This window comes from Protomyctophum bolini, assembly GCF_963924005.1.
Source record: "Protomyctophum bolini genome assembly, chromosome: 1".
In the NCBI taxonomy this organism is placed as follows: Eukaryota; Metazoa; Chordata; class Actinopteri; order Myctophiformes; family Myctophidae; genus Protomyctophum; species Protomyctophum bolini.
The window spans coordinates 19,744,076-19,767,070 of record NC_137862.1 but is presented as its reverse complement, the minus strand read 5'-3'; the positions used below and the strand labels follow the sequence as shown (position 1 = coordinate 19,767,070).

The 22,995-nt window shown below is 42.7% G+C and overlaps 2 protein-coding genes across 3 annotated transcripts; one reads left to right on the top strand and one right to left on the bottom strand.

The window, feature by feature from the left end:
- Positions 1 to 473: 473 nt before the first annotated feature.
- On the top strand, positions 474 to 14,686 carry tmem39a (transmembrane protein 39A). Of its 2 annotated transcripts, none has more exons than XM_080760974.1 (9): positions 474 to 828; positions 2,153 to 2,355; positions 4,913 to 5,135; positions 5,449 to 5,532; positions 6,645 to 6,799; positions 8,392 to 8,749; positions 9,840 to 10,027; positions 10,474 to 10,594; positions 11,773 to 14,686. In XM_080760974.1, the coding sequence occupies exons 2-9, from the start codon at positions 2,243 to 2,245 to the stop codon at positions 12,010 to 12,012; spliced, it is 1,482 nt and encodes a 493-aa protein (XP_080617100.1). In that variant the 5' UTR covers positions 474 to 828; positions 2,153 to 2,242; the 3' UTR covers positions 12,013 to 14,686. The 2 variants fall into 2 exon arrangements, with proteins under 2 accessions (XP_080617100.1, XP_080617099.1); XM_080760973.1 differs by having other exon boundaries at positions 2,150 to 2,355.
- Positions 14,687 to 16,039: 1,353 nt separating this feature from the next.
- On the bottom strand, positions 16,040 to 19,531 carry LOC308328008 (serine protease 23-like). The gene is made up of 2 exons (XM_080781681.1): positions 19,258 to 19,531; positions 16,040 to 18,522 (listed from the first exon to the last, which is right to left on the bottom strand). Exons 1-2 carry the CDS (start codon positions 19,284 to 19,286, stop codon positions 17,376 to 17,378), a joined length of 1,176 nt encoding a protein of 391 aa, XP_080637807.1. The 5' UTR covers positions 19,287 to 19,531; the 3' UTR covers positions 16,040 to 17,375.
- Positions 19,532 to 22,995: the final 3,464 nt, after the last annotated feature.

The following is a 22,995-nucleotide window of genomic DNA, read 5'->3' as shown; positions in this document are numbered from 1 at the left end:
AAATGTTTGTCTAGAACCTATTAGTAGGTGAATGAAGGGAAGTGAAACAGCACTTTGTTTTCAGTGTTTTCAAAAATAGTGTGAATGAAGCCATATTATGACAATCAATAAAGCACAGCTCAGTCTACTGGTTGTAGTTTTTCTATTTTAAGGGTCACACCTAGGAATGCACGTGTACAGCACTATGGCTCAAACAATGTTTCATTGTTTAATTCCAGCTAAAAACCTAAACTACAAATTACTCAACAAATGCATGGAATATAGTACTACATATCGTCACGAGAAATCTATAGGCCTACTACTTTCCAAGTTAATGTTTGTGGATTCAGAACGTGTGTGCATGTTTGCTGTTGGTGTGTTTACTGTTTGTTTTAGTAGTTCACGTCGCACAGCTGATGACGTCAGCGTGCGGCGGTCTTCAGCAGTCTACGTCGCAGTGCTGATGACGCGCGGGGTTCAGAGGAGGAGGAGGTGCAGTTTTGCCACGTCGGTTCTCTTGAGTGTGTGTGTACGTGCGTGTGTATGTGTGTGTGTGCAATGCCTCACACTGTTGCTCATCCAAAGCGGCAGGCAGCTTTAAACAAGTTTTTAAAGCCCTTACCCTCTCATCCGAGGCTCAATTAAGTGTACAACGCTGTCGGAGGCCTCGAAGCTCACCAACGCATGGGCGAAGTTTAGGATATTTGACGGTGGGAATGGAGAAAAGAAGTGCTACTGCTGTGTGGCGCGCTGCTGCTGCTGCTGCTGTGTCGACTTGACTCGTCCGCCCGGGGGTTGTGAACTGATGCATCCTCGTTCAGCACACCCTCCGTTACACGTTGATGCCGTGTAAGTAACGAACACTTCTCCGTGTGTGTGTGTGTGTGTGCGTGTACGTGCACACTGTCGGATTAAAAGGATACCGTTTTTTAATTCTCAGCGCTTTGGTCAGGTCACGTGTGTGTTGAGAAGTTGGAGGAGAAAAAAAAGACAACAAATGCGTGATGTCACCGTTCAGACAGACTGGCACAGTAAAACAATCCTCAGTGTTTACTTTAACTCTTGACTGTACAGATGTGACCAAATGGACCCCGCAATAAGGGTCCGTCTGTGCATACATCTGTGCACTCAAGGGTTACACATTGATAAATGAGCTGTGTGTGTGTGTGTGTGTGTGTGTGTGTGTTAGAATGGAGTGAATGCATGTCGTAGCAAGCCTCTAACAGGAACAATAACCCCTATCTAACAATTCAACAAATCACGAGTTGAACTGATCTCTCTACTTATGATTTGATTACTTCATTATTCACGTCAGCATTCTACACAGTAACATCCCCCATAGAATGCATCCTGTGCAGATGTTTAAAGGTTACTTTTGTACACTTCTCAGTGTTACAAAATGCTAAATGAACTCTTGACCATTTTTATTGTCCGTTCTTTCTTCTTCACATCCTTTCAGTTCCTATTTTTGCATTTTGGTTTGATTTGGTTTTGTTTTGTTCTGTTCCCTTTGTAATATGGTGTCTACAAACTGCTGTTTCCTGTGGGACAGATAGACTTATCTGCATGGTGTTTGTGTGACTACAAACCAAGTCATGATGACATCCAAAACTTAGCTCTGTCTGCTCTTTAGTCTCTGCTGCTCTATGGCATTGTTTAAATAAGCACTGTTGTATAACTTACCTGACATCTGTCTTCGCATTGTTTACTTTGTAACCAAGTAAAAAGGAGAGCACACACACCCATTTTCAACCTTATATGTTCATATAATTGGTCCTCATAATAAGTTTGCACAATTTCCTGTCTAGTGTCTACTCACTCTGTCTCATTGGCGGGCTGTGCACAGTTCAGAAACATGCCTACTGTCAGTGACATCGATGGTGATTCCAAGCTAAACTACAGTCTTCCTGGAAAGTTAGCATGCCTCAATAGAAGCCACTGATAAAACAAATTAAAAGTTTGCAATAACCAAACATGCCTACCAATTATGTGACTGGTAGTTGGGTTCAAGTAGACAGAAATGGTGCCATTTTATGAGCATTAGTGAGGGCCAATTATATGAAGGTAGGTCTGTTGAAAATGGTGCTCCTTTAATAACTTACATAATCCATGGTGACAGTGGCTTTCTTTACTAACTCTGAACTTTTTACCATTTCATATTTTCCCCCAGCAGTCTAAGTGTGATTGCTGGGTCTCTGAAGAGGAGAGGGAGGAGTGTCTGTCGGCTGGTGGTAGCCCGTGGTTACCACGGTAACTGGCGACCATGCCAGGAGGTCGCAGGGGCCCTAGCAGACAGCAGCTAAGCCGCTCTGCTCTGCCCTCCTTGCAGACTCTGGTAGGAGGCAACCTCACCAATGGCATGGGCCTCAGGAACAGGTATGAGATCAGTGATTCTCAAACTTTTATTTTATTTCAAGAACCCCCAGTTTGGTGTGCATTGTTCCATCCGTACACTCTCAGAGTTACAAACCTGTGAGGGCCAATTTGGTTCCTAACGATTTATCATTTAGCTGGGGACGCCCTGGAACCCCCACAAGGACCCCCGGAACCCCTGATGCACGGTACACACACACACACACACACAATTTCAATTCAATTCAAAGGGCTTTATTGGCATGAGAAAACATGCGTTTACATTGCCAAAGCAGAAAGAACAATACAGCAATACAATCAAAACAGAAATTATGTACTTTGAAGGTCAGAATCTTCAATAGATCAACTTCTGTGTACCAAGATCACTCGATGCAGGTATAGTGCAGGAATATACACAATGATTAGTCTTTAGGGTGGTTGTGTTCCATTTGATATCCTTCTCCTATCACAGCAACTCACAAATCTTGCTGCTGTGTTTGCACATTGTTGTACTTCACCCAGCAGATATGGGAGTTTTTTGTCATTGGTCATGTTTTCAAAATCTCCGTGTGTGGTTGTAATCTGTGGGAAGTATGTGTCTCTGATGTCTTGGTACAATGGACAGATGGTTAGGAAGTGTAGCTCGGTTTCCACTTCGTTTAGTGTGCAGTGGGTGCATAGTCTGTCTTCTCTCGGGATACAGGTCTGCCTATGACGGCCTTTCTCGATCGCGAGACTGTGCTCACTGAGTCTGTACCTAGTTAAGATTTTTCTTTGTTTTGGGTCGGTCACGGTGCTCAGGTATTCTGCCACTGTGTATTCTCTGTTTAGGGCCAGATAGCATTCTAGTTTACTCTGCTTTTGTGTTGCTTCTTTCCAATGTGTCAGATAGTTTTCCCTTTGCTGTTTTATAATTTGGTTTAGTCCAATGGGTTTTCTATCTCGTGGCTCTGTTTGTGTTTGTGCCCGGAGTTCCAGGGCCAGCTGGCTGAGGGGGCATCTCTCTAGAGTTTCACTGTGTGTGAGTGCCTTGTTATGGAGTGCATCTAGGTCACTTTCTTTTAGGTGGTTGTAGAACTTAAGTGCTCTCTTTTTTATTTTGATTATGAGTGGGTATCGTCCTAATTCTGCCCTGCATGCATTATTTGGTGTTTTTGGCTGGGTACGGAGAATGGATTTGCAGAATTCTGTGTGTAGGGTCTCGGTTTGGTGTTTATTCCATTTTTCCGGGTCAAGGTTTGCTAATGGTCCCCAGATCTCGCAACCATAGAGGGAAATTGGTTCTATCACCGAATCCAGTATTTTAAGCCAGGTTTTAATTGGGATGTCTATGTTTCTTTTGATGGCATAGAATGCCCTTCTTGCCTTGTCTCTCAGGTCCTTTACAGCTTGGTTGTAGTTCCCTGTGCTGCTGATGTTTAGGCCAAGGTAGGTATAGTTTTTAGTTTGTTCTAGTGGGATTGTATTTAGGAAAAATTGGTGGTTTTGGCGGCTGGGCCTTTTTTGAAATATCATGATTTTAGTCTTGGTTAGGTTCACTGTCAGACACACACACACACACACACACACACACGCACACAGAGAGCACCCTGCTATATGTTGCAGGCTGTGCACAATTTAAATGTATTTGGGTGCATTCTCAACCACTGTGAATAAAAGTTGCAAAATGCACCTGAGAGCCGACATCGACAGACGGCTACTATGGTGCTAAAGAATAATTTCATGTCTTTTTCAACAACAAGCCTGGTGCTATCCTGCCACTTCCTTACAATGTGTGATCCGACGCGACAATTCCACATGTGGCCTGCACATAATGATTACACAAACATTTTCATCTGCACCTCCTGTAATATGCAGTTCTCTCAGTAAGCATTATAGTAAGCGTTATACTACACATCTTTATTAACTTTTATAGCAATAGTTATTGTTAACGTATAACGCATAACAATATTATTACACTAGCTTCAGCATCGTTCTTTGTGGTGCACTATCAAGCAATGTCCATATACTGTAGGGATCCAGAAAAGGCGGTGAAGTGAATCACAAGCAATGCTTGGACCACAAATGGCTTTTCTCTGCTCATGAACATTTTCCTGAGCACTGATCTTATCAAAATACATTGAATCTTATCTTATAAATCTGTTGCTTTGGCAATTGGCAGAAAACGGAAATGGTCTCATCGTAATATCTTCCGTTCCTTTTGAAACACTGTTTTAGAAGCTGTATCAGTTGGGCCTAATTGAGCGTATTATGTGTAATGTGTATGAGTAATCCATAAATGCTGACCATATTACTGACTTTCTTTTGCAAATGGTTTTAACACCATCACCAAAAATGCTAACATTCGGGTAGTTTTTGGCATTTCAGCTGCACGCCTGGTGTAGATGCTGATCACATATCACCTTTAACCCTGTATTAACCACTTCCTCTGTGCTATAAATACAGCAGTGAAAGGTAACTGCCACACCGTCTCCTACAGAGCATCATCACAGACCAGTGTTGCTAGTAGGCACGATATGCCTCTGAGTTTGGTAAAAGTGTGTGTGCGCTCACATGCATGTTTGCTTATGTTTTTTTGCAGGAATGGTAATTCAGTGGGTCTGTCTGCCCCGCCGCTTTCGGCCCTCATCACCCCGGAGCCTGTCCGTCACTCAAGGATCCCTGAGCTGCCATTGGACAGCAGCCTCTTGTTTGAGTTCTTGCTCTTTATTTATTTGCTGGTGGCCTTGTTTGTTCAGTACATCAACATTTATCGGACTGTCTGGTGGTACCCGTACAGTCATCCTGCTGCCTCTACCTCGCTGGTGAGAGCATACTCAAATTATATTAACTATTATTATTACTTGTGTGACTTAATTAACATCTTCAGATATTTCCTAAAAGGTGCAGAAACATGATTTTATTTTGTTTGTGCAGAGTAAAAAAATCATTATTAAAATACATCACATTTCGTGCTCAGCCAATCAAATCATCACATTCCGTGGTATAAACACACACACACACACACACACACACACACACACACACACACACACACACACACACAGCTGTGCATAGGAGAAAAAATGCCATTAGTCTTATGTCCTCCTTTTGTTTGATTGTGTTGCATCTGTACAGAACTTCCATCTGATGGACTACCATCTGGTTATCTTCATCACAGTCATGTTGGCCAGGAGATTGGTCTGGACTATTGTTTCAGAGGTAAAATGCGCGCACACACACACACACACACACACACACACACACACACACACATTTTAACAACTTATTTATGTCCACACAGAGGAAATTGCATACAAGGACTTAAATAGTTCAGGTGCATCTACAAAATCAAGGCATATGTCCTCAGTCACGATACAACAAGCATGTCATGTCACCCAGCATTCCATGGGCACAAGTAGTGTAGGCATCTTAAGTTCGAAACCTCCTCCAGTCCGCGGGTATGTCCCAGGCTGGACCACCAGAGGAAAACAATTTCTCAGTCCACTCCTGCATTGCCCCCCAGTGTCATATCGTTCTCCGTAGCGTGGCTGATCCCATGGGCCCAAAATCACTACGCTAGAAGGCCAGGTCCAACGCCTCTCTTCCCGGTAGCTGCTCATGGGAAGGGCCACCAAGCAGCACCGGCTGTCGGTATACTCTCATCGGTGAACAGTGCCTTGTACTGTAGTATGCAAGCTTGCGATCGTGTTGAAGCGCACAGTCCACAGAGGTTGCAAATGCATCTTAAATCTGCACCCACTACATAAACAGAGCAGTTTAACGTCATGCTCAGGACACACACACACACACACACACACACACACACACACACACACACACACTTAATCGTTGCCACGAACACGGGACCTCGTTTTCTCTCCACAACCCGCCTCTGCCAGAACGAGGGAACTCGTCTTTCTTCAATTTCATTTAATCCAGTAACTTCAAAATAATATTTTAAAATATGTATATATTTTTCTGTTTTGTTTTTACTAAGATGTTAGACAGCCTACATACGGATCCGACGTGCGCGCACGCTTATTTGTTCATTTCTGCTCAAAATGAGACGAACTAAGCGGTTTGGGACCTTATAAAACATGAAAAGCTAATGCTGATGCTACCGCTGGGTGATGCTGACCCTCCAACAGCTACACCAGCTGTATGAGGGATTCACGTCCTGGTTAGTCAGGGGGCCTCTCCTTCTTTCTTGGTTTTTCACACACATTTTTCTGGCACTGGTGGCACTTTTTCCCCTAGAGGGCTAGCATGGATTGTGTAAAAAAAAGTTTGACAACCACTTCCCTGACTCTTGTTTGGTTGTGCTCCTCCAGGTGTCTCAGAGCAGTGGTGGCTCGCTGGTACGCTATGTGGTTCTGATTGCAGCCAGGCTCAGCCTGCTAACCATGTGTGGCTGGGTGCTCTGCTGGACACTGGTTAACCTCTGCAAGAACCATTCTGTCCTCAACCTCCTCTTCCTTGGATACCCGTGAGTCTGTGTTACAGTTTTTCTCGATTTGCTTAATTGCTTACAAGAACTGGTTTCTGTAGCACAACCCCATACCCCTGTCACTTCCAACACACACACATGCGCGCACACACACACACAAGTTTCCACAGTTCAATAATCACAATTCTTTATACAAACTCTTCCCACAAAAGTGACCAATAAATCATTAATTTTAATATATGGTCATTCAGCAAAACATGCTTGAAGTTTAATTAACTTGAGTCATCACACAAACAAAACTCAGAGACCACACCGATCTCCAGGTGCAAATACTAAGCCTAAGCCTAACCAATCACAATTCCCAAAACAATCACAGAGTCGATTAATGGGGCTGTCCATGTGCTTTGGAACAATGGATCCTAACGATGCCAAAGCCTCCATGTCGAAGTAGGTCCATATGACACATTACAACTCCTATAACTTATAGATCAGCTGCACAATAGCTTTCTTAAACAGGAACGAGAACAAGGGCAACCAGAGCAATCCCAGTATATTGGCATTTTGCATAATGTGAGATTCCACCAGGCTGCATCTGATGGTGCTGCAGTGCAGCTGCACCAGGTTCAATGCCAACCCAGATTCATGGTTCTATATTTTTTCTTTTCTGTTTTCCCCCGTTGCTAGCATTTATTCCCCATTTCTAAATGCAATAGAGGAGTTTTTCTCAACGTGGCGGTGGAGAGTGTATGACCAAAACCCCCACTCACAGCAAAACCTCATGGAGGCAACGGTGGATGCCTGTGGTGATGTGTCTGTGGAGTCTATCCAGGACTTGATAAGGCAAACAAGTGCATCTTTCCCACGCTGCCTGGCAAGAGCAAACATGACGTTGAATTTTATTCACATATATTATGTGATGCTGATAATGAGCAACCTGTACATTTGGACACACTGTAGCCTCGAGAAATGTAGTACTTTTTAATTGTCAATGTGACCAGAACAGCAATAACAGTAGTAAGGGTAGAACAGCATTAAGTAGAAGAGGTATTTACAGTATCACAGTACTGTTTTCAGGGTGTTCCTGAAAGTGTTATCTGGATAGTCGGTGCTGAGAGTTCCAAATTACTGTAAAAGCCTGTTGGTATGGTATTGTGATGGCTAAACATTTGCAGCAGTGTTTTTAAGGAAAATGAATCCTTCCAGCAGTCATGTCATCTGTGGTTTTGACAAAAGTTTGTTTTGCGATCCCCCAAAGAAGTTATGCGTTTGTATTGTTGGGCATGGTGCGTGAATGTTTTAAATAGTATGCATAGATTTGGGAAAATGGTGAATTGTTTGTTTATCCATTTGTAACTCCCAAGTGCACAAATGTAACTGAATAATTTATACACTCACAAAGCAAGTTGACGCCCCTCCCCAACACATAGTATAGATCCAGACACATTTTACATTTTGATATTTTACACCAGAGGAATTTTGCACTGGCGATTTCTGATGTGACCAAGGCTTAAGGCATAACTGCTCTGTAATATCACATCATAGATTTAACTCTCATCTAGTCATCTTTGAAGCAACAAGTCTCTCTTTTCTGCTGTCCTCCCTCTCTTTCCCCTGCTGTTCGTCCATCCCAGATTTGGGGTGTACGTCCCGCTCTGCTGTTTCCACCAGGAAGGGGGAAAGGGCCAAACGGCAACAGCCGACTGCGATTACCAAGCTGACCACCACCAGAGTGACCTATCAGATGCACCGTTCTTTCGGCCCCGCGACTTCCTCTTCCTGTTACGAGAGAACCTCAGAGAGCAGTTTGCCAGTACCCCCCACACACCCAGGCACACCTGCCCCCCACACACACATTCACACACGCCAGAGCTGATTCGCTCTGAGGTGGAGGAGCTGAAGAGTGACTTTAATCGCAGAATCAAGGAGGTGCTGTTCAACTCTCTGTTCAGTGCTTATTACGTAGCCTTCTTGCCCCTCTGCTTTGTTAAGGTTGGTATCTGTTATGTCATTTGTGATTAGTTTACTTTTTCTTCACGACTTAATTGTTATGGACACACAAATCGTATTAATTTACATTAATTTACATTTCGTATGGCATTTCCTATTACTATTGTCATCACTCCACTGTGTTCCTGTGTAGGGTCCAACCAAAATATTGTTTTTGCATATTGCATTCTTCACAATATCAGATATATATTGGCATGGCCATATCTGCCCTAGCTGACATGAATGAATAGCTCTCCCAAGGAAAGGATACTCTGGTTGGTAACAGGATAGGTGTGTACCAAGGAAGAGTGGGCACCTCACTGTTAAAGTGCCAATTGTCTCTGTGTTAAATTGGCATTTTCAAAATACAATATTTGGAAAATGTTTTATACATGATTAGAACATGCTTAAACATTCGACAATTAAGGTTTAACATTTCTACGAATTGACAGTATGATCTGCATTTATAGAGTGCTTTTACAAAAAGCTCTTTACAATGTACGTTACATTCAGCCATTCACACATTCATTCACATCAATGGTGGAGGCAACCATGCAAGGCACAAACCATCCTCATCGCAAGCAGTTAGGTTCAATGTTTTTCTCAATGACACTTCAACATAGAGACAGGAGGAGCCGAGGATCGAACTGGGAATCTTTTGGTTCCCAGTTACTGGGACTAACTGTGGCCCCATTTTGTTATTTCTACCAATGCAGATTGTTGTGGATGTGGACAATATTATACACTTTGCTTGTGTATGTTTGTCAGACGTTTGTAGACAGTCCAATACCGAAGTGAGAATTATTTTTGCAAGTTCCAGGGCATATTTATTATATTATATTATTTTTCTCATATGTTTCCAAAAAGAAAGAGAAAGGAAAAAAATACATATTGTATCTTGTCAGCAGCTTTGATAAAGAAAAGAGAAAAAAGCTGGTATCCGTATTGGCATGAGCAAAAAAAGAAGATACATTGGTCTAACCCTATGCGGGATTACTATGCTTGGTTGTAATGCTTGTGTATGCATTCAGTATATGTTTAGATTGTTTACTTATCTCTGCCCCTTGTGTACTTATCTCTGCCCCTTGTGTAGAGTACCCAGTACTATGACATGCGCTGGTCGTGTGAGCATCTGATCATGGTCTGGATCAATGCGTTTGTGATGCTGATGAGCCAGCTGCTGCCGCCCAGCTACTGTGACCTGCTCCATCGCTCTGCAGCACATCTAGGACGCTGGCAAAAGCTAGAGCATGGCTCATACAGTAATGCTCCTCAGCATCTGTGAGTGCCTCTTGCCACACACACACACACACACACACACACACACACACACAAACACACAGGACTAAAATCTCATTCTTATAGATCATTTGTATCAAATAGGGGTGCAACTAAACTAATTTATTTAATAATCCATTATAAAAATCCAACCAATAACCAAATGATCATTTAATAGCTGATTAATAATCAGTATTTGGGTAATAATTAAGTGATGTGATTATAGGCTAAGGCTTCAATTTGAAAGAATGTAAAAACGAGTAAAAATATTTAAGATGGCCAATCTAAAAGTTCAAAATGCTTCACTGTTTGCATTGACACCGGAAACGCACCAGAAAACGCACTGCTTAATTATTTGATTAATCAAAAAAGTAATCCATAGAATAATCTTGTGTCAAATATTTCTGGTGTGTGATAAAGCCATGCTTGTACACCTGTCTGTCTTTCAGCTGGTCAGAGAGCACCGTCTGGCCTCAGGGGGTGTTGGTACGACACAGTCGCAGTCTCTACAAGGCAGTAGGGCCCTATAATGTGGCACTGCCCTCCGATGTTTCCCATACAAGATTTTATGTGAGTAGGTGGTTGGATGGGCAGGCAGCCATTCACTCATTTGACACGCATGCACACACGCACACACTGATTCATAGATGCCATGAGGGGAATTCAGTTGTCATGATGTTGTGCGGTCATGCTTTAGCTTGCATTGGTGATGATAGACTATTTTTAAGATTTCTTTGTGACTGTGAGAGTACACAGTAAAATTTGGTTCCATGTATACACTCTGGAGTTAACCTAAACAGAGATTTTACTGTGTAGAGATCAGTATTTCAGAGGCAGAGATTTACTAATTTCCAACCTTATCTTCATATAATGTTTTACTAATGCTCATAAGATGGTACAATTTCTGTCTACTCCCTCTCTCTCATTAGTGGACTGACCGTTCAAGCTACCTACCAATGATAACATTGATGGTGATTACCATACAAGCTAATAGAAACCTTTGCCTTATTCTTCCTGGAAAGTTGGATTAATAAAATAAAATAAACGACCAGAATGTTTGAAATGTCCAAACCTACTTACCAATGATGTCTGAACTGTCCACAGTCCTTTTACACACAGACCAAGTAGACAAAAACAGTACCATATAGAGTGCCGCAGTCCCTCCCCCTTTCAGAAAAACGAGGAAATGAAAACCCAATGCATTCTCCCATCGGCACTTCTTATTTAATTTATTTAAAGACGGTTACGCCGCGGACAAAGCCAACTCGGATCGTGACAAATCATGACAATGAACACAATGTTTTGGGCCGATCAAATCATTAGAAAGAAGAAAATAAAGGCAGGAGACAACACTATTTGTTTTGTTTTTCGTCTTATAAATTATTTGATCGGCCCATAACATTGTGTTCATTGTCATGATTTGTCACGATCCGAGTTGGCTTTGTCCGCGCCGTAACCGTCTTTAAATAAATTAAATAAGAAGTGCCGATGGGAGAATTCATTGGGTTTTCATTTCCTGGGCCATTCGTTTTTCTGAAAGGGGAGGGACTGCGGCGCTCTATTGTGATACGTATTAGTGTGGACCAAATTACATGAAGATGGGTTGGAACTTCGAAATGGGTGAAGTTGTCCCAAGAAATGGTACAAAAAAAATAACTAGATAAACATAGTGTGTATATATATCTATCTTATGTTCTTCTGTTGTCCTTTCTTCTGCCTGACCCAGTCTCTTCTCTTTCCTCATCTAGATCCTGTTTCATAAGCCATTGCGGATCCTTAACCTGTTGATCTGGATCGAGTCCAGTGTGGTTCTGTACCAGCTCTATTCTCTGCTGCGGTCCGAGCGTTGGAACCACACGCTCTCCCTGGGGCTCATCCTCATCTGCAACTATTATGTCCTTTTTAAATTACTGCGGGCCCGCATCGTCCTCGGAAAGGCCTACTCCTACCCATTGTCCTCCAACAGCTTGGGGCTCAAGTCACAATAAGGGCCCTCCCTCCCACCACCTGCCCCCCCACCTAAGAACTCTGAATGTAAAGAGGAGATGGGTGAAGGGTTGGCCACGTGGAAGAACCAGGAATGGGGGGGGGGGGGGGGGCTTGCTTGGTGACAGCGCTTTGGGACGGACTGTGAACTCTACGTTTTTGATACGGTTCTATTTTTCATGCAATGTTTATATACCTATTTAAAGAGTATTTTTATTTTGTATACTGTTTCCAGTTACACCGGGCATTACCACGCCAACAACGTTGGTATGAGGTATTATAATGTTGCTAGGCGACAGGAAAGTCAGGGAATGCCGGGAGGTGACTTCCACCAAAGATGTTCTAAGTGCAGGTGGCCAAACCCAGAGTAGACTTGGCCTGCGCCAGCCAGTTTCGATTGTTTGCACACCCAGTCAGAGAAGAGATTCCAAGCAGACAAATTGTGCCTAAATGCTGACCAATGTTCTGCTTATTCTGCAAATCCCCAGGGCCCTTAAACATTTCATTTGGGGATCAAATTGATGCAGCTGTTGGGGGCAGTATGACTTGGAGCATTGGCGGTTTTCACTGCACCACTCGAAAGAGCTCAGTAAAGCTGCAAATATGGTTACCATTATTTGCGGCTTCGACACGTTTTTATCTTTCAGCAGGGCCTCTGGCTGTGTTTTATACCATCACCTATAAGAGAAGCAAAAACTCCTGTACCTAGATCAGTTAATAGGAGCAACGCCTGATGTGCTTTACCGCTTCTGCAGGGACTGCTGTATTCCTTATCCATTTGTTATGTTACTGTATTATATTGTGAGCATCGTCTTATTTCACAGCAACAGCTATCATAGGATGAGAGTTATACTGGGGCATTGGCGGGTGATGAGATTTTATGGCAGATGTATGCAATTTCTCACAGTATTTTATATCCCTGCCCCAGTTATCGAGCATTTCAAGTGTAACTTTGAACAGCCGACTGCTATAGCCTGGAGACAGTCGGTTATTTTGTTGTTTACCTGTCTTATTTAAGTTTTCCCATTATGTAGGCAGGTGTCGAGGTTTTTCCGCTATGATGTGGGCCTATGTTTCAATCATGTTCCTTAAGGTTATCAGTCACTGTTTTATTTTATTTTGCTGTGACTGGGTGGTTAAACCATAACAAATCGGATCATGTTGCCATGGTATTGTTGCCTTTTTTATTGTTGGTTGGATAGACCATAGAATGAATACAGGTAATATACATGTCTGTTGGTACATCCCATACCTCATAACCCTCTCTCCTCGACAAGTATGTACATGTAAAGTAAACTCACCCTCGCACGGATTCGACTATGTAGGATTTCTGATGAGAACAACCCCCCTCCCCATTATTGAGCTTTCCATTTCCCTGAGGGAGAAGCACAGAACCAGAGCGAAGACAACGCAAGAGTGCGTTTGTGAGATTCTTCCTGGTATATAGGCCTACTGTATGTTCTCAGTTACCAAAATGGTGTTACATTTTGCCTTGCAGGCTTGCAGTCACATTGCCTTTGGGTCACACTCCGTGTGCATCTCAATCTCAACTCAAAGTGGTTTCCTTCCTTTTGTACTCGTCTCACTTACTAATTCGCAAGCTGTGGGTAAGGTGTAATGGGGATCCGTCTTATCTTCACACACAGATGTTCTACTCGTAGAACTGAATGTTGATAATTGGTCTTCTGAAAAAATTGCCATTTTCTGCACAGTCCCGAATGCGGCACTATTTACTTTAATCTAGATGAAGAGCACTTGCAGATGGGGAAGAGGAAACCATTTTTCTAGATTGCACAGGGCCTAAACTCAAGTCTTGACTCTTGAATATGCTCAATATAAGTGCCATACTTTTGCCTATTCCTTCCTCTGCCCCATGATACTTCAATCTGAAGTCAGTCAGTCATAAAATCAACTCCTTGGTGCACCTTATGCATGTGTGGAGATCTGAATGAATTGACATTTTCCAATTGAATGTAGCGGACTTCGTGAGTCAATGGTGCTGTTGTGTTGGTCTTTTATGTTGTTGGCATGAGCCAAAATGCTAGCACTATTTGTGTTGGAATGGTTATTGTATTATGTCACCCCTTTATGCCATTACCCCAATATCCCTTCAATCAAAAGAAGTGGCAGCATATAGGTCGATTTGGAGCCAGCTTCTCTCTCACTTGTTCAATTATCAGGCGAATCTCAAATCTGCACTGTTAACAGATCCTGTCCCCTTCGACCTCCTTGCTTCTCAGATTACTCTGATTGGTGGAACATCCAAGGATAATGTGTGAGGGAGGAGAAGGAGAGGGGCAATACTGTACACTTGAGAGAAACTGACACTAAATCCCTCTAGCCTGGGATCTCAATCCAACCTGTTCTCCTGAGATGTGTCGAGTGTCGACTGCTACCCTATGCCACCTGTACACTCAAGACAACGCGACTGGAGCGTGTGGTTTTACATCGGAATGCTTAAATCGATGTTGTCACTTTTGTGTGTGTACAAGCAACCATGGAGGTTGTAAAATTGAGATGCCGATCTGTCTTATCAGCCTTCCTTGTTAATGGAATGTGCAGGAGGAGTCAGAGAAGCTCGTCCTAGTTCAGCTTTTTACAGTATTCATTGTTCCATCAGCGTTTCTGAAAATGCCTCTTGACATCTGAAACAATAAAAACGGTGTTAAAACTTAAGGATTTCATGTGTTGGCATGCATGTTTTTTTTGTTTTGTTTAGTTTTTTGCTCCTAAAACAGTTGCAAGTAAAGGTAAGAAGGCAACCCATGTTTATTTTGTAAACTTTAAAAAAAGGTCTTCTGTTCAGACTGTTACACAGAACACAGTTTGAAAGTGTATGGCTGTGACCAAGTTGGAACAATATTGTAGACTCCTGCAATTTTACATTTTCCCACCAGAGGGAGCTACGTGTTAATGATAAAGTACAACATTCACAAATCTCTGCTTCAGTGTACAGTTGTACACAATATTTGAAGCATTGGATCTCTTCTAAACCATAGGCTTGGTGATTCAACTGCATTAATTTACAGTTTGACCACAAGTATACATATTACATACAGAAAACACTGCATTATGTCAGTGAAAAGGTACAATTTGATTTGGAGAAAAAGTTCTGTGCTTTGGCAACTGACGGTTTTACTTTTTTTTTGTTGCAAAAGATAACGATTGGTTACATTAGAAATTTGCAAAAACAGGTTCTACAGTACAATCTTTAGTATTAGAGTAAAGAGGCAATGCAAATTAAAACACAATTCTGCACAATAAGTCTTCTGTATAGTCCTCAATGATTTAATAGTGCTAGTGGGGGCCCTGAAGAATATTATTCAAACTTTGGTTTATAGTTTATTGTTGAATCAATCTGTAACTTAAGTTGAATAGTTTTGCTATTCAGAAGTTTTATTTCAGAAAATAAAGTGAAGTGAGTAGTGGGTACATTCTTGAATTGTGTAGTGGAAAAACATTGAAATCAACATTTGAACCATAAATATTGTGATATCACTTAAGTCATATCACCTAACAGACTTCTCAAACTGTCGGTACAAGTGAACGAAGTTCAGTATTTTGTAGTAAGTTAATGAGCATGCGCTATTTTGTAAATAAGGTGTGTGTCCATGTGCGTGAATGCAAGCTTAGATGTGTAAATGGCACTGTACATTGTTGCTTTCCTTTGTGCCGAGATTTGAATCCATACCAGAATTCGACATGAACTCAACTCGTTATTTTTGGCAATATCCAATCAATGCCTCAATTGTGTCCATTTTTAGTGTCATGACAAATAATTATTTTCAAATTTTATATGGTTAACTGCATGATCTACCCGTCTATGGTGCACCCCAGCCTGGCAACACTCTGGTTATGACAGCACCACATTGACCTCCACACTAGGCATGCCACGGTATGAGATTTTACAGTACGGCACGGTGCCGGTATTGATAATCTATACCTCGGTATTCCACGGTATTTATATATAAAAAATTAAAAAAAAGCCCCCCCCCCCCACCTATGTCTAGACTACTACCCCCACCTCCTTATAAGCCCTTCTTTGTTCCCCAACCTGCAGGCCTACATATCTTATTTTTTTATTTTTTACCTTTTATGATAATTTGAATTTTGTCATGATTATGAATTGATTGAAAGTCCTTGCTGTCTTGTTTCCATTCGGTCCTGGGCCAGGGACGAATGGAACAAGACAGCAAGGACTTTTTTCAGTGATCCCTTTGTATTTGTACCCTATACTGATTACATTTCTGCCAATAAAGTATTCAATCAATGAATCAATAGATATTCCCCACTGTATTTCACTGTACTATGGCTCCCCCTAATGGCCGTTTTAATGGCGTACCCTGTACGCTGTAGCAGCTGGTAGTGCAATCTGCGCATGCTCACAACTGTCACTGTGTGCCTCCGTGTTTGTTGACACTAGTTCACTCTTATAGTACATATGGAAATATGGAATATACAATTGGATCTGGGTGTCTTTCAGCAACACTAACTCAAAGGTAGGAAGCAACTTTTCAATCTACTGCAGCTGTGTGGTGAAAATAAATGTTTTGCCTTAGTGTGCAAGTGGAGTTGCTTTGCATATGCGCAGCAAGCGCTGCCCACCGACGCTGTATTAAAATACCGTATGCTCGGAAATCTCACGGTATCAACACCGTGGCTGTTCCTGCGGTATTACCGAAATTCGGTAAACCCCGCGGCATGCCTACTCCACACCCACCCTACCCGCCTGTGGTGCTTCCAAGTCTTCCACCTACCTCCACAACATACCGGTTTACTATAAGGTGCACACTAGCCCCGTTGCCATGCACCTCAGTTCTGAGCATCTCAGAGAAGAACCCGGCTCTCTACCCCACCTGTGGTGCACCCCAGAGCCATCTAATAGAAGAGTTACGATATAGAGGGGGCAGAAATCAAGCGCTCGAGCGTTGTTCATGCAGCCTGAACTGAGCCAAGCTGGAGTTGGAAATACATTGTTTTCAACGAGGGCAGCGTAAACAAGAGCTATTTTAATTGTTTTAAAGTATTGTACAGTAACAACTAAAGTCTCTTTAATGTTTATGTTGTACTATTACTACAAAACAATTTAAAATAAAGGGATTTAAGATCATTAAAGCTGGACTGTTGAGTCCAATGCATTTCTGCCAGGACTTGGCCCAGTTGGTTGTCCCCATGCTGTGTCTATGTAGGAGAGCCGCCATGAAGTGAACGCAGTTTGCGTAACTCTGTCTATATCTAAGGCTCTGGTGCACCCTAGGTCCCTAGCCCTGCTACGCGAGGGTTAGTGGAATTCTGTCAGTGTGTCAAATCTCAGCACAACACCTGTAACAAACACATCTTCATTGATTACTGTGGTGTTACATCATCACCCCTCTCTGCAGTCTACATAGTTGCCTTTTATCCAATAGCAGATCTGGGCATATTTCAGAGGTGTGATTCTCACTGCCACATTAAACTCCTGGGACGCCCCGTGTCGCTCCACCCACTGATGGCCGGAGAACACACCTATCACCTTCCGCTCCCAGCGTCGCCGGCGCCCATCCCACATGCGAGCATAGACCCCAGACCCACTGGCGCCAGGCTGCGCGTCACAGTGCTGGTACAGCAGGTCTGACGTCTCCTCACCAGCTCGACAGAAACGGTACACAAGGTGGCCGGGGCGATCGCTGTCGAAACCAGAGAACTGGACCCGTCGACCGGGCAAGCGCTTAGCAGGGGGGCTGATGCCCAGCTTCATGTGGCGCCGCTTGTGGGGCTTCTTGAGTTCCAGGAGAGCATAGTCATAGTCCATCCCAATGTCATTGGCGTTCCCTTTTATCCAGCCTTTGGGCACATGCGTGCGCCTGGCCCTGATCCACTGGAACTTCATTCTGTCATTGACCGGCGGGGAGTAAGGGGCGGCACCACCTTCAACATGATTGGTGAAGTTATGGGAGTGAGCTGAAGAAAACGGTGTATCCCGCTGCTTGGGTTTTAGAAAGCCGACGCGGAGCTTCTGAGCTCCTTTCACATAGTTCTTTCCGTCATGAACACAGTGGGCCGCTGTCAGAACATGACGGTCTCCCACCAACGTTCCAGAGCACCCTGTGGACAGTTTGACAGCCACCGCGAAGGGAAATTTCAACAGGTAGTCCTGCCCAGCAATGCTGAAGCGTCCGTCGTGGCCAAAGATCTGGCGCTTTTGTCTGAGGTGGGAGGAGGCAGGACTTGTACCAGCATCAGGGTTGTATCCGTAGATACCAATGGCGGTCTCAGTGAGTCGTCCATTAGAATGGAGCGTTTCATAGGCCAGGAGACGTCGCAGGTCCCAGTAGCTTGGGGGCGGGACTCTCTTGTGGCATTCTGGGTCGCAGTCAGAAGTGACCTCGAGCCGGGCTTGAGACAGGAAGTGAGGAGCGGGTCGATCCTGTGTCTGCTGTGGTAGGACCACAGGGACACGCTGGGGAATCCACTGGGGGTGTGACGAGAAAATGGAAGGAGGGAAGAGGAGTAGGGGAAGAATTATGTTGAACCTGGGGAGTGCAGAGGAGATGAGACAGGTTGAGTCTTACTGCTGACCTCAACAAACTGTGATTCTGAATTTTTGTTTGGTACAGTGCTGTTATTGCTCACTCACTCTCTGACTCAATGACCCAATGTAGCAGTTCCAAACGTTCTAACCAAACACTGAATGTAACCGGATGTCTGGACCTTCATTATAAAAGCATTCCCATAAAAGCAGCAGCAAGTAGCCTATATATAGACCTATTTATAAATCATTTATCCTGGAAAATGTCCAGTTGTAAACTTCCACTGCATTATACAAATATTATTGGAAGAGAGGGGAAAGATCAGGCCATATTTCTGAGGGGAAATTCCTTAAGTGGGCTATTATAGCCTGCCCTATAGCCTACTGGTCTGTTAGATATTCTGTCTGACTCTGCATATAGGCTACTTTAATACATATACTATTTTAATATGCAATAGTGCAATAGGCCTATCTAAAGATTATTTTAGGCTTATCTAAGATTTTATTATTATTTATTTCTATATTATCGCTAAATTGTAACTAATATAATAATAATAATTGTGTAATTTGTAACCTATTAGAATTGATTTCGTCATGGAGGAGATAAAATAGCAAACATATAGCCTACGCTACGGGCAAGTAGCTATAGTAAATAAACTTTTTAGTATACTACTGTCACATAATTCTCAAAGTTTTCTGAATCTGCATTCAGCAAGACAGGCAAGACAGCTTAACTTACCAGCGAGAGAGCTCTCTCCACGTGCACATGGTTTGCTTCTGCAGGTGAGCTGTGGGGTAGAAAAGGAAAAGCTGCGGGCTATTGGCATCAGAGAACAGATCAAGCTAGAGTAGGAATAAAATATTGAATGAGGTAAACTCCCACACTGAAACAATAAAGTAATGTTGCTCGGGAGCTAAATCCTTAAACTAAATAATTCCGCGAAAGGTAAGAGGAATCCCAACGCGTGCGAGAAGAGCGTCGGTCATGGTGGAGGTGGATTGCCTACTGGACCGCACGGCGTTAGATCTGCCTCCTCCTATAAGACAAGATGAGAGCATCCCAGATCCGACCCGAGTTGGTCACATGACACTTACAGCAACTCCATAACCTACAGACTGCATTTTATTTCTCATCAAATCAGAGCTAGCCTGTTGCAAATCAGACACTTTTATTAATCTTTCGAGTGCAGGCCTACTGCAGGGAACATGACTGTCATGAATAATGGCTATGCCTACTGTATAAAGTGGACTTAAAATTAATACAATTTACATTTTAATTATAATTTCTTTGGTCAGACATTCACTCATGCAATTTCTTTGAATTTATGTGGAGATTTTACATTTGGATGTAATTTTCACCATCTTGTCCTTTAAACCGAAACACAGAACAATTGGAGTCATATTTGATAGACAATCCCTCTCTTCCACTCCAAGACAAGACACAACAGCTGGTCTGTGAAGTGTGCGCTTGTCCAGAAGCGAAGGCGTGGAAAGAAATTAGGAAATGACAAGAGAAGGTTATTGCCACTGGGTAGAATGAGGGCATTGAGGACAAGTTCAACATAAATGGAAGAAGAGAGAGAGAGAGCGTGAGTGTGTGTGCGTGTGTGTGTGTGTGTGTGTGTGTGTGTGTGTGTGTGTGTGTGTGTGTGTGTGCGTGTACGTGCGTGAGCGTACACACTGTCTGTGTGTCTATATGCTTCACTGACTGAGCAGTGCACAGTGTAAAGCACATTATAGGAACTATAGGAACTCATTTTATTTCAGTTTATTTCCTCTCCCACAGTAAAAACATTGATTGCAGAAATGGAAAATGTCACACAGCAGGTATTTACTATCTACAGTAAGCTCAGACAGTGCATGGAAGCGTATAGTGACTGCATGGGTCTGAGCTATATATCATTTGCCCCAACTTTTCTCCTGTTTTGTTTAACCCCAGAAACAAAAACAAAAAAAAGCTCCCCAACTGGGTCAGAAAGATGGTGTGGACAAAACCTCAATGACTCATCAGCAAAGAGAGAGTGAGAGAAATAATAATACCTATCCTTCTCCTACGTGACTCACTCATGACTGACGAGTACATTTTTATTATTGTCATTTATTTATGACAATAATGTTGCTTGAAAACGTTGAAAATGGCTCTGTCATAATTATGATGAAACACAGAATCCGATCCGATCCCGATACCTCAATTTCTGTGTTGGCCGATACCGAATACTGATACCAGTGTCATGATCTCATGTTGTGTTTATAGCCATCTATAGCTATATATCTCGTGTTTTGTTTATAGCAGACTCATCACTCAAATGTGCACTTGCAGTTTGGGCAACTACAAAACAAACTCCACATGTCCCAACATTTTATTTACCTGCCATATAGTGTCAACCCCTTACGCCTGTGTCGGATCTGTGGTTAGACTGGCATATTCACAGATACCGATATGTTCAGTTATGCATTTTTTTGTACTGTAGAGCAGTAGAGGTAAATGATTATTGGCTATACATCTACATGTAGAATTCAAGTGGGCATTTAATTACTTTGTGGCAAAGGCCAAATATTCTTCAAAGAAAAATTATGAAAATGATGTTCCGTGGGAGGTCTTCTGTGATTGATTAAGGATACAAACCTTTGCCAGGACACAGGGTGGACTCGCTGGCTCATCAAACACAGCTCTGTATATCCCACTACCCCACCCATCCCACAACAGAACAATCATTTATGATCAACACTCACACACACACACACACACACACACACACACACACACACACACACACACACACACACACACACACACATTTCTGTGTCTTAGAGACTGTATTTGGGTCAGGAGGTTTTGCCAACTATAGACCTCTCATCCTCCACTTGTCCTGTTAATCATTACCAGCTCTTCAGCTTGGACCGTCAGCATTGATTTGGCTTAACTAACATATAATGCCGCCTATTTTTTCCATTAGATACATATCTTTATTAATTATTGTAATATAACTTAATGAATAATGACAGCAGTTAGGCTACATTAATATTCTTCTCAGAAATTGATGTAATCTCTCTGTCTTTCCAAAATGCAGATTATCTTTAACTTTTAAGTCCTACTCAGGATTCGAACTCTGGTCTTCCACATGAGAGATCAATTTTCTATGTGCTATAAAGACACTCCTCGCTTGGCCAGGAGAGATATTGCACTCATGAGCTTCAGGCAGTTCTACTTGTCAAGGAGTGCTACCCGATACTAGAGCCCAGCAGATGCCAGATTTTGGGGGCCGTTGCGAGTCCTAGCCTAGGGTCCTACCGATGTTTTGACCAATATATTCTATCAAAAAGTGCTAAATTAAATCTCATCGATGAATGAGGATGATTTAAGTTTTTCAAAATATAATGTGTTTTGAGATTTTTAGCATATAATGATATGCACAAAATGGGGATATGCCAGTGAAAAGTAATGTATGGCCGATAATGGCCAGACCGATATTTCAGTCTATCTACCCAACACCATGTGCTAGTTACGGTATGTTGGTATGTTGTATTAACAAACTCTACCATACAGATCATTTCATTCTTTAAAATAAGTTCCAGATTGTAGCTTAGCCTCGACCTCCACACACATCAAAGTCCACTTTGATGGATGGACCATATAGCTAAAACTGAACAGAAAAGGAAATGGGATCTTGTCAAATATAATTATATATTTGTAATAATGGAGGTCAATTTTTACACTTTCAGAGTTAAACGAACACTTTGGATCTAGGGACTGACGCATGCCTCCTGGCCAGAGTGCTAATGGGGGGGGATATTCAGTTTGTTTTGAATTGTTATGAAAGGACTCATTTGTTTGGCTATGTTCACTGTCGTCATGGAGATTCACATTCCCCAGAGTGCTGTTCATGTTAATTGTTGTCCTCCTCCTCCTCCTCTCCGTTCTGGACACAGACACAATCAAACAAGTGTGGAAGGCATTGCAATTGTATGTTGAAACAAACACACGCAAACGCACACGCACACACACACACGCACACGCACACGCACACGCACGCACGCACGCACGCACGCACGCACGCACGCACACACACACACACACACACACACACACACTTCTCTCCTCTGCCATATACAGGTACTCTATCTCTACACTGTAACACTAAGGACTTTCTTGTGTAGTCTTTCTCACTTTGTCTTGTATTCTAATGTTTATCTCTCCTTGTGGTTTCTGTCTGTATCTGCTCTCCTGTTTTGGACCTAGACCGTTCATTCGCTGTTTTCCCCAGTGGCCACGGAGACACAGCTGTTTGGAAAGGCAAAAATAAATCAACAAAGAGAAGCTATTTGCTGTGAAATGCAGTGGAACACGGCTTAAAGGCAAAGCCAGTTTCAGATACAACGTGATGCCAAGACAATCCAACAGACAGTGGAGCAAAGCAGTAAACAGATGGTCAAATGTGTGACAGTTATTTCAGTGCTAGATTCTGCTACAGTGTAG

Bases quoted from the DNA above. Each gene is read 5' to 3' on its own strand.
- tmem39a (XM_080760974.1), top strand. From the start codon at position 2,243: ATGCCAGGAGGTCGCAGGGGCCCTAGCAGACAGCAGCTAAGCCGCTCT. The intron at 2,356-4,912 runs GTATGAGATCAG...GTTTTTTTGCAG, and splicing joins GGCATGGGCCTCAGGAACAG to GAATGGTAATTCAGTGGGTC. The intron at 5,533-6,644 runs GTAAAATGCGCG...GTGCTCCTCCAG, and splicing joins TCTGGACTATTGTTTCAGAG to GTGTCTCAGAGCAGTGGTGG.
- LOC308328008 (XM_080781681.1), bottom strand. From the start codon at position 19,286: ATGTGCACGTGGAGAGAGCTCTCTCGCTG. The intron at 18,523-19,257 runs GTAAGTTAAGCT...TGCACTCCCCAG, and splicing joins TGGAGAGAGCTCTCTCGCTG to GTTCAACATAATTCTTCCCC.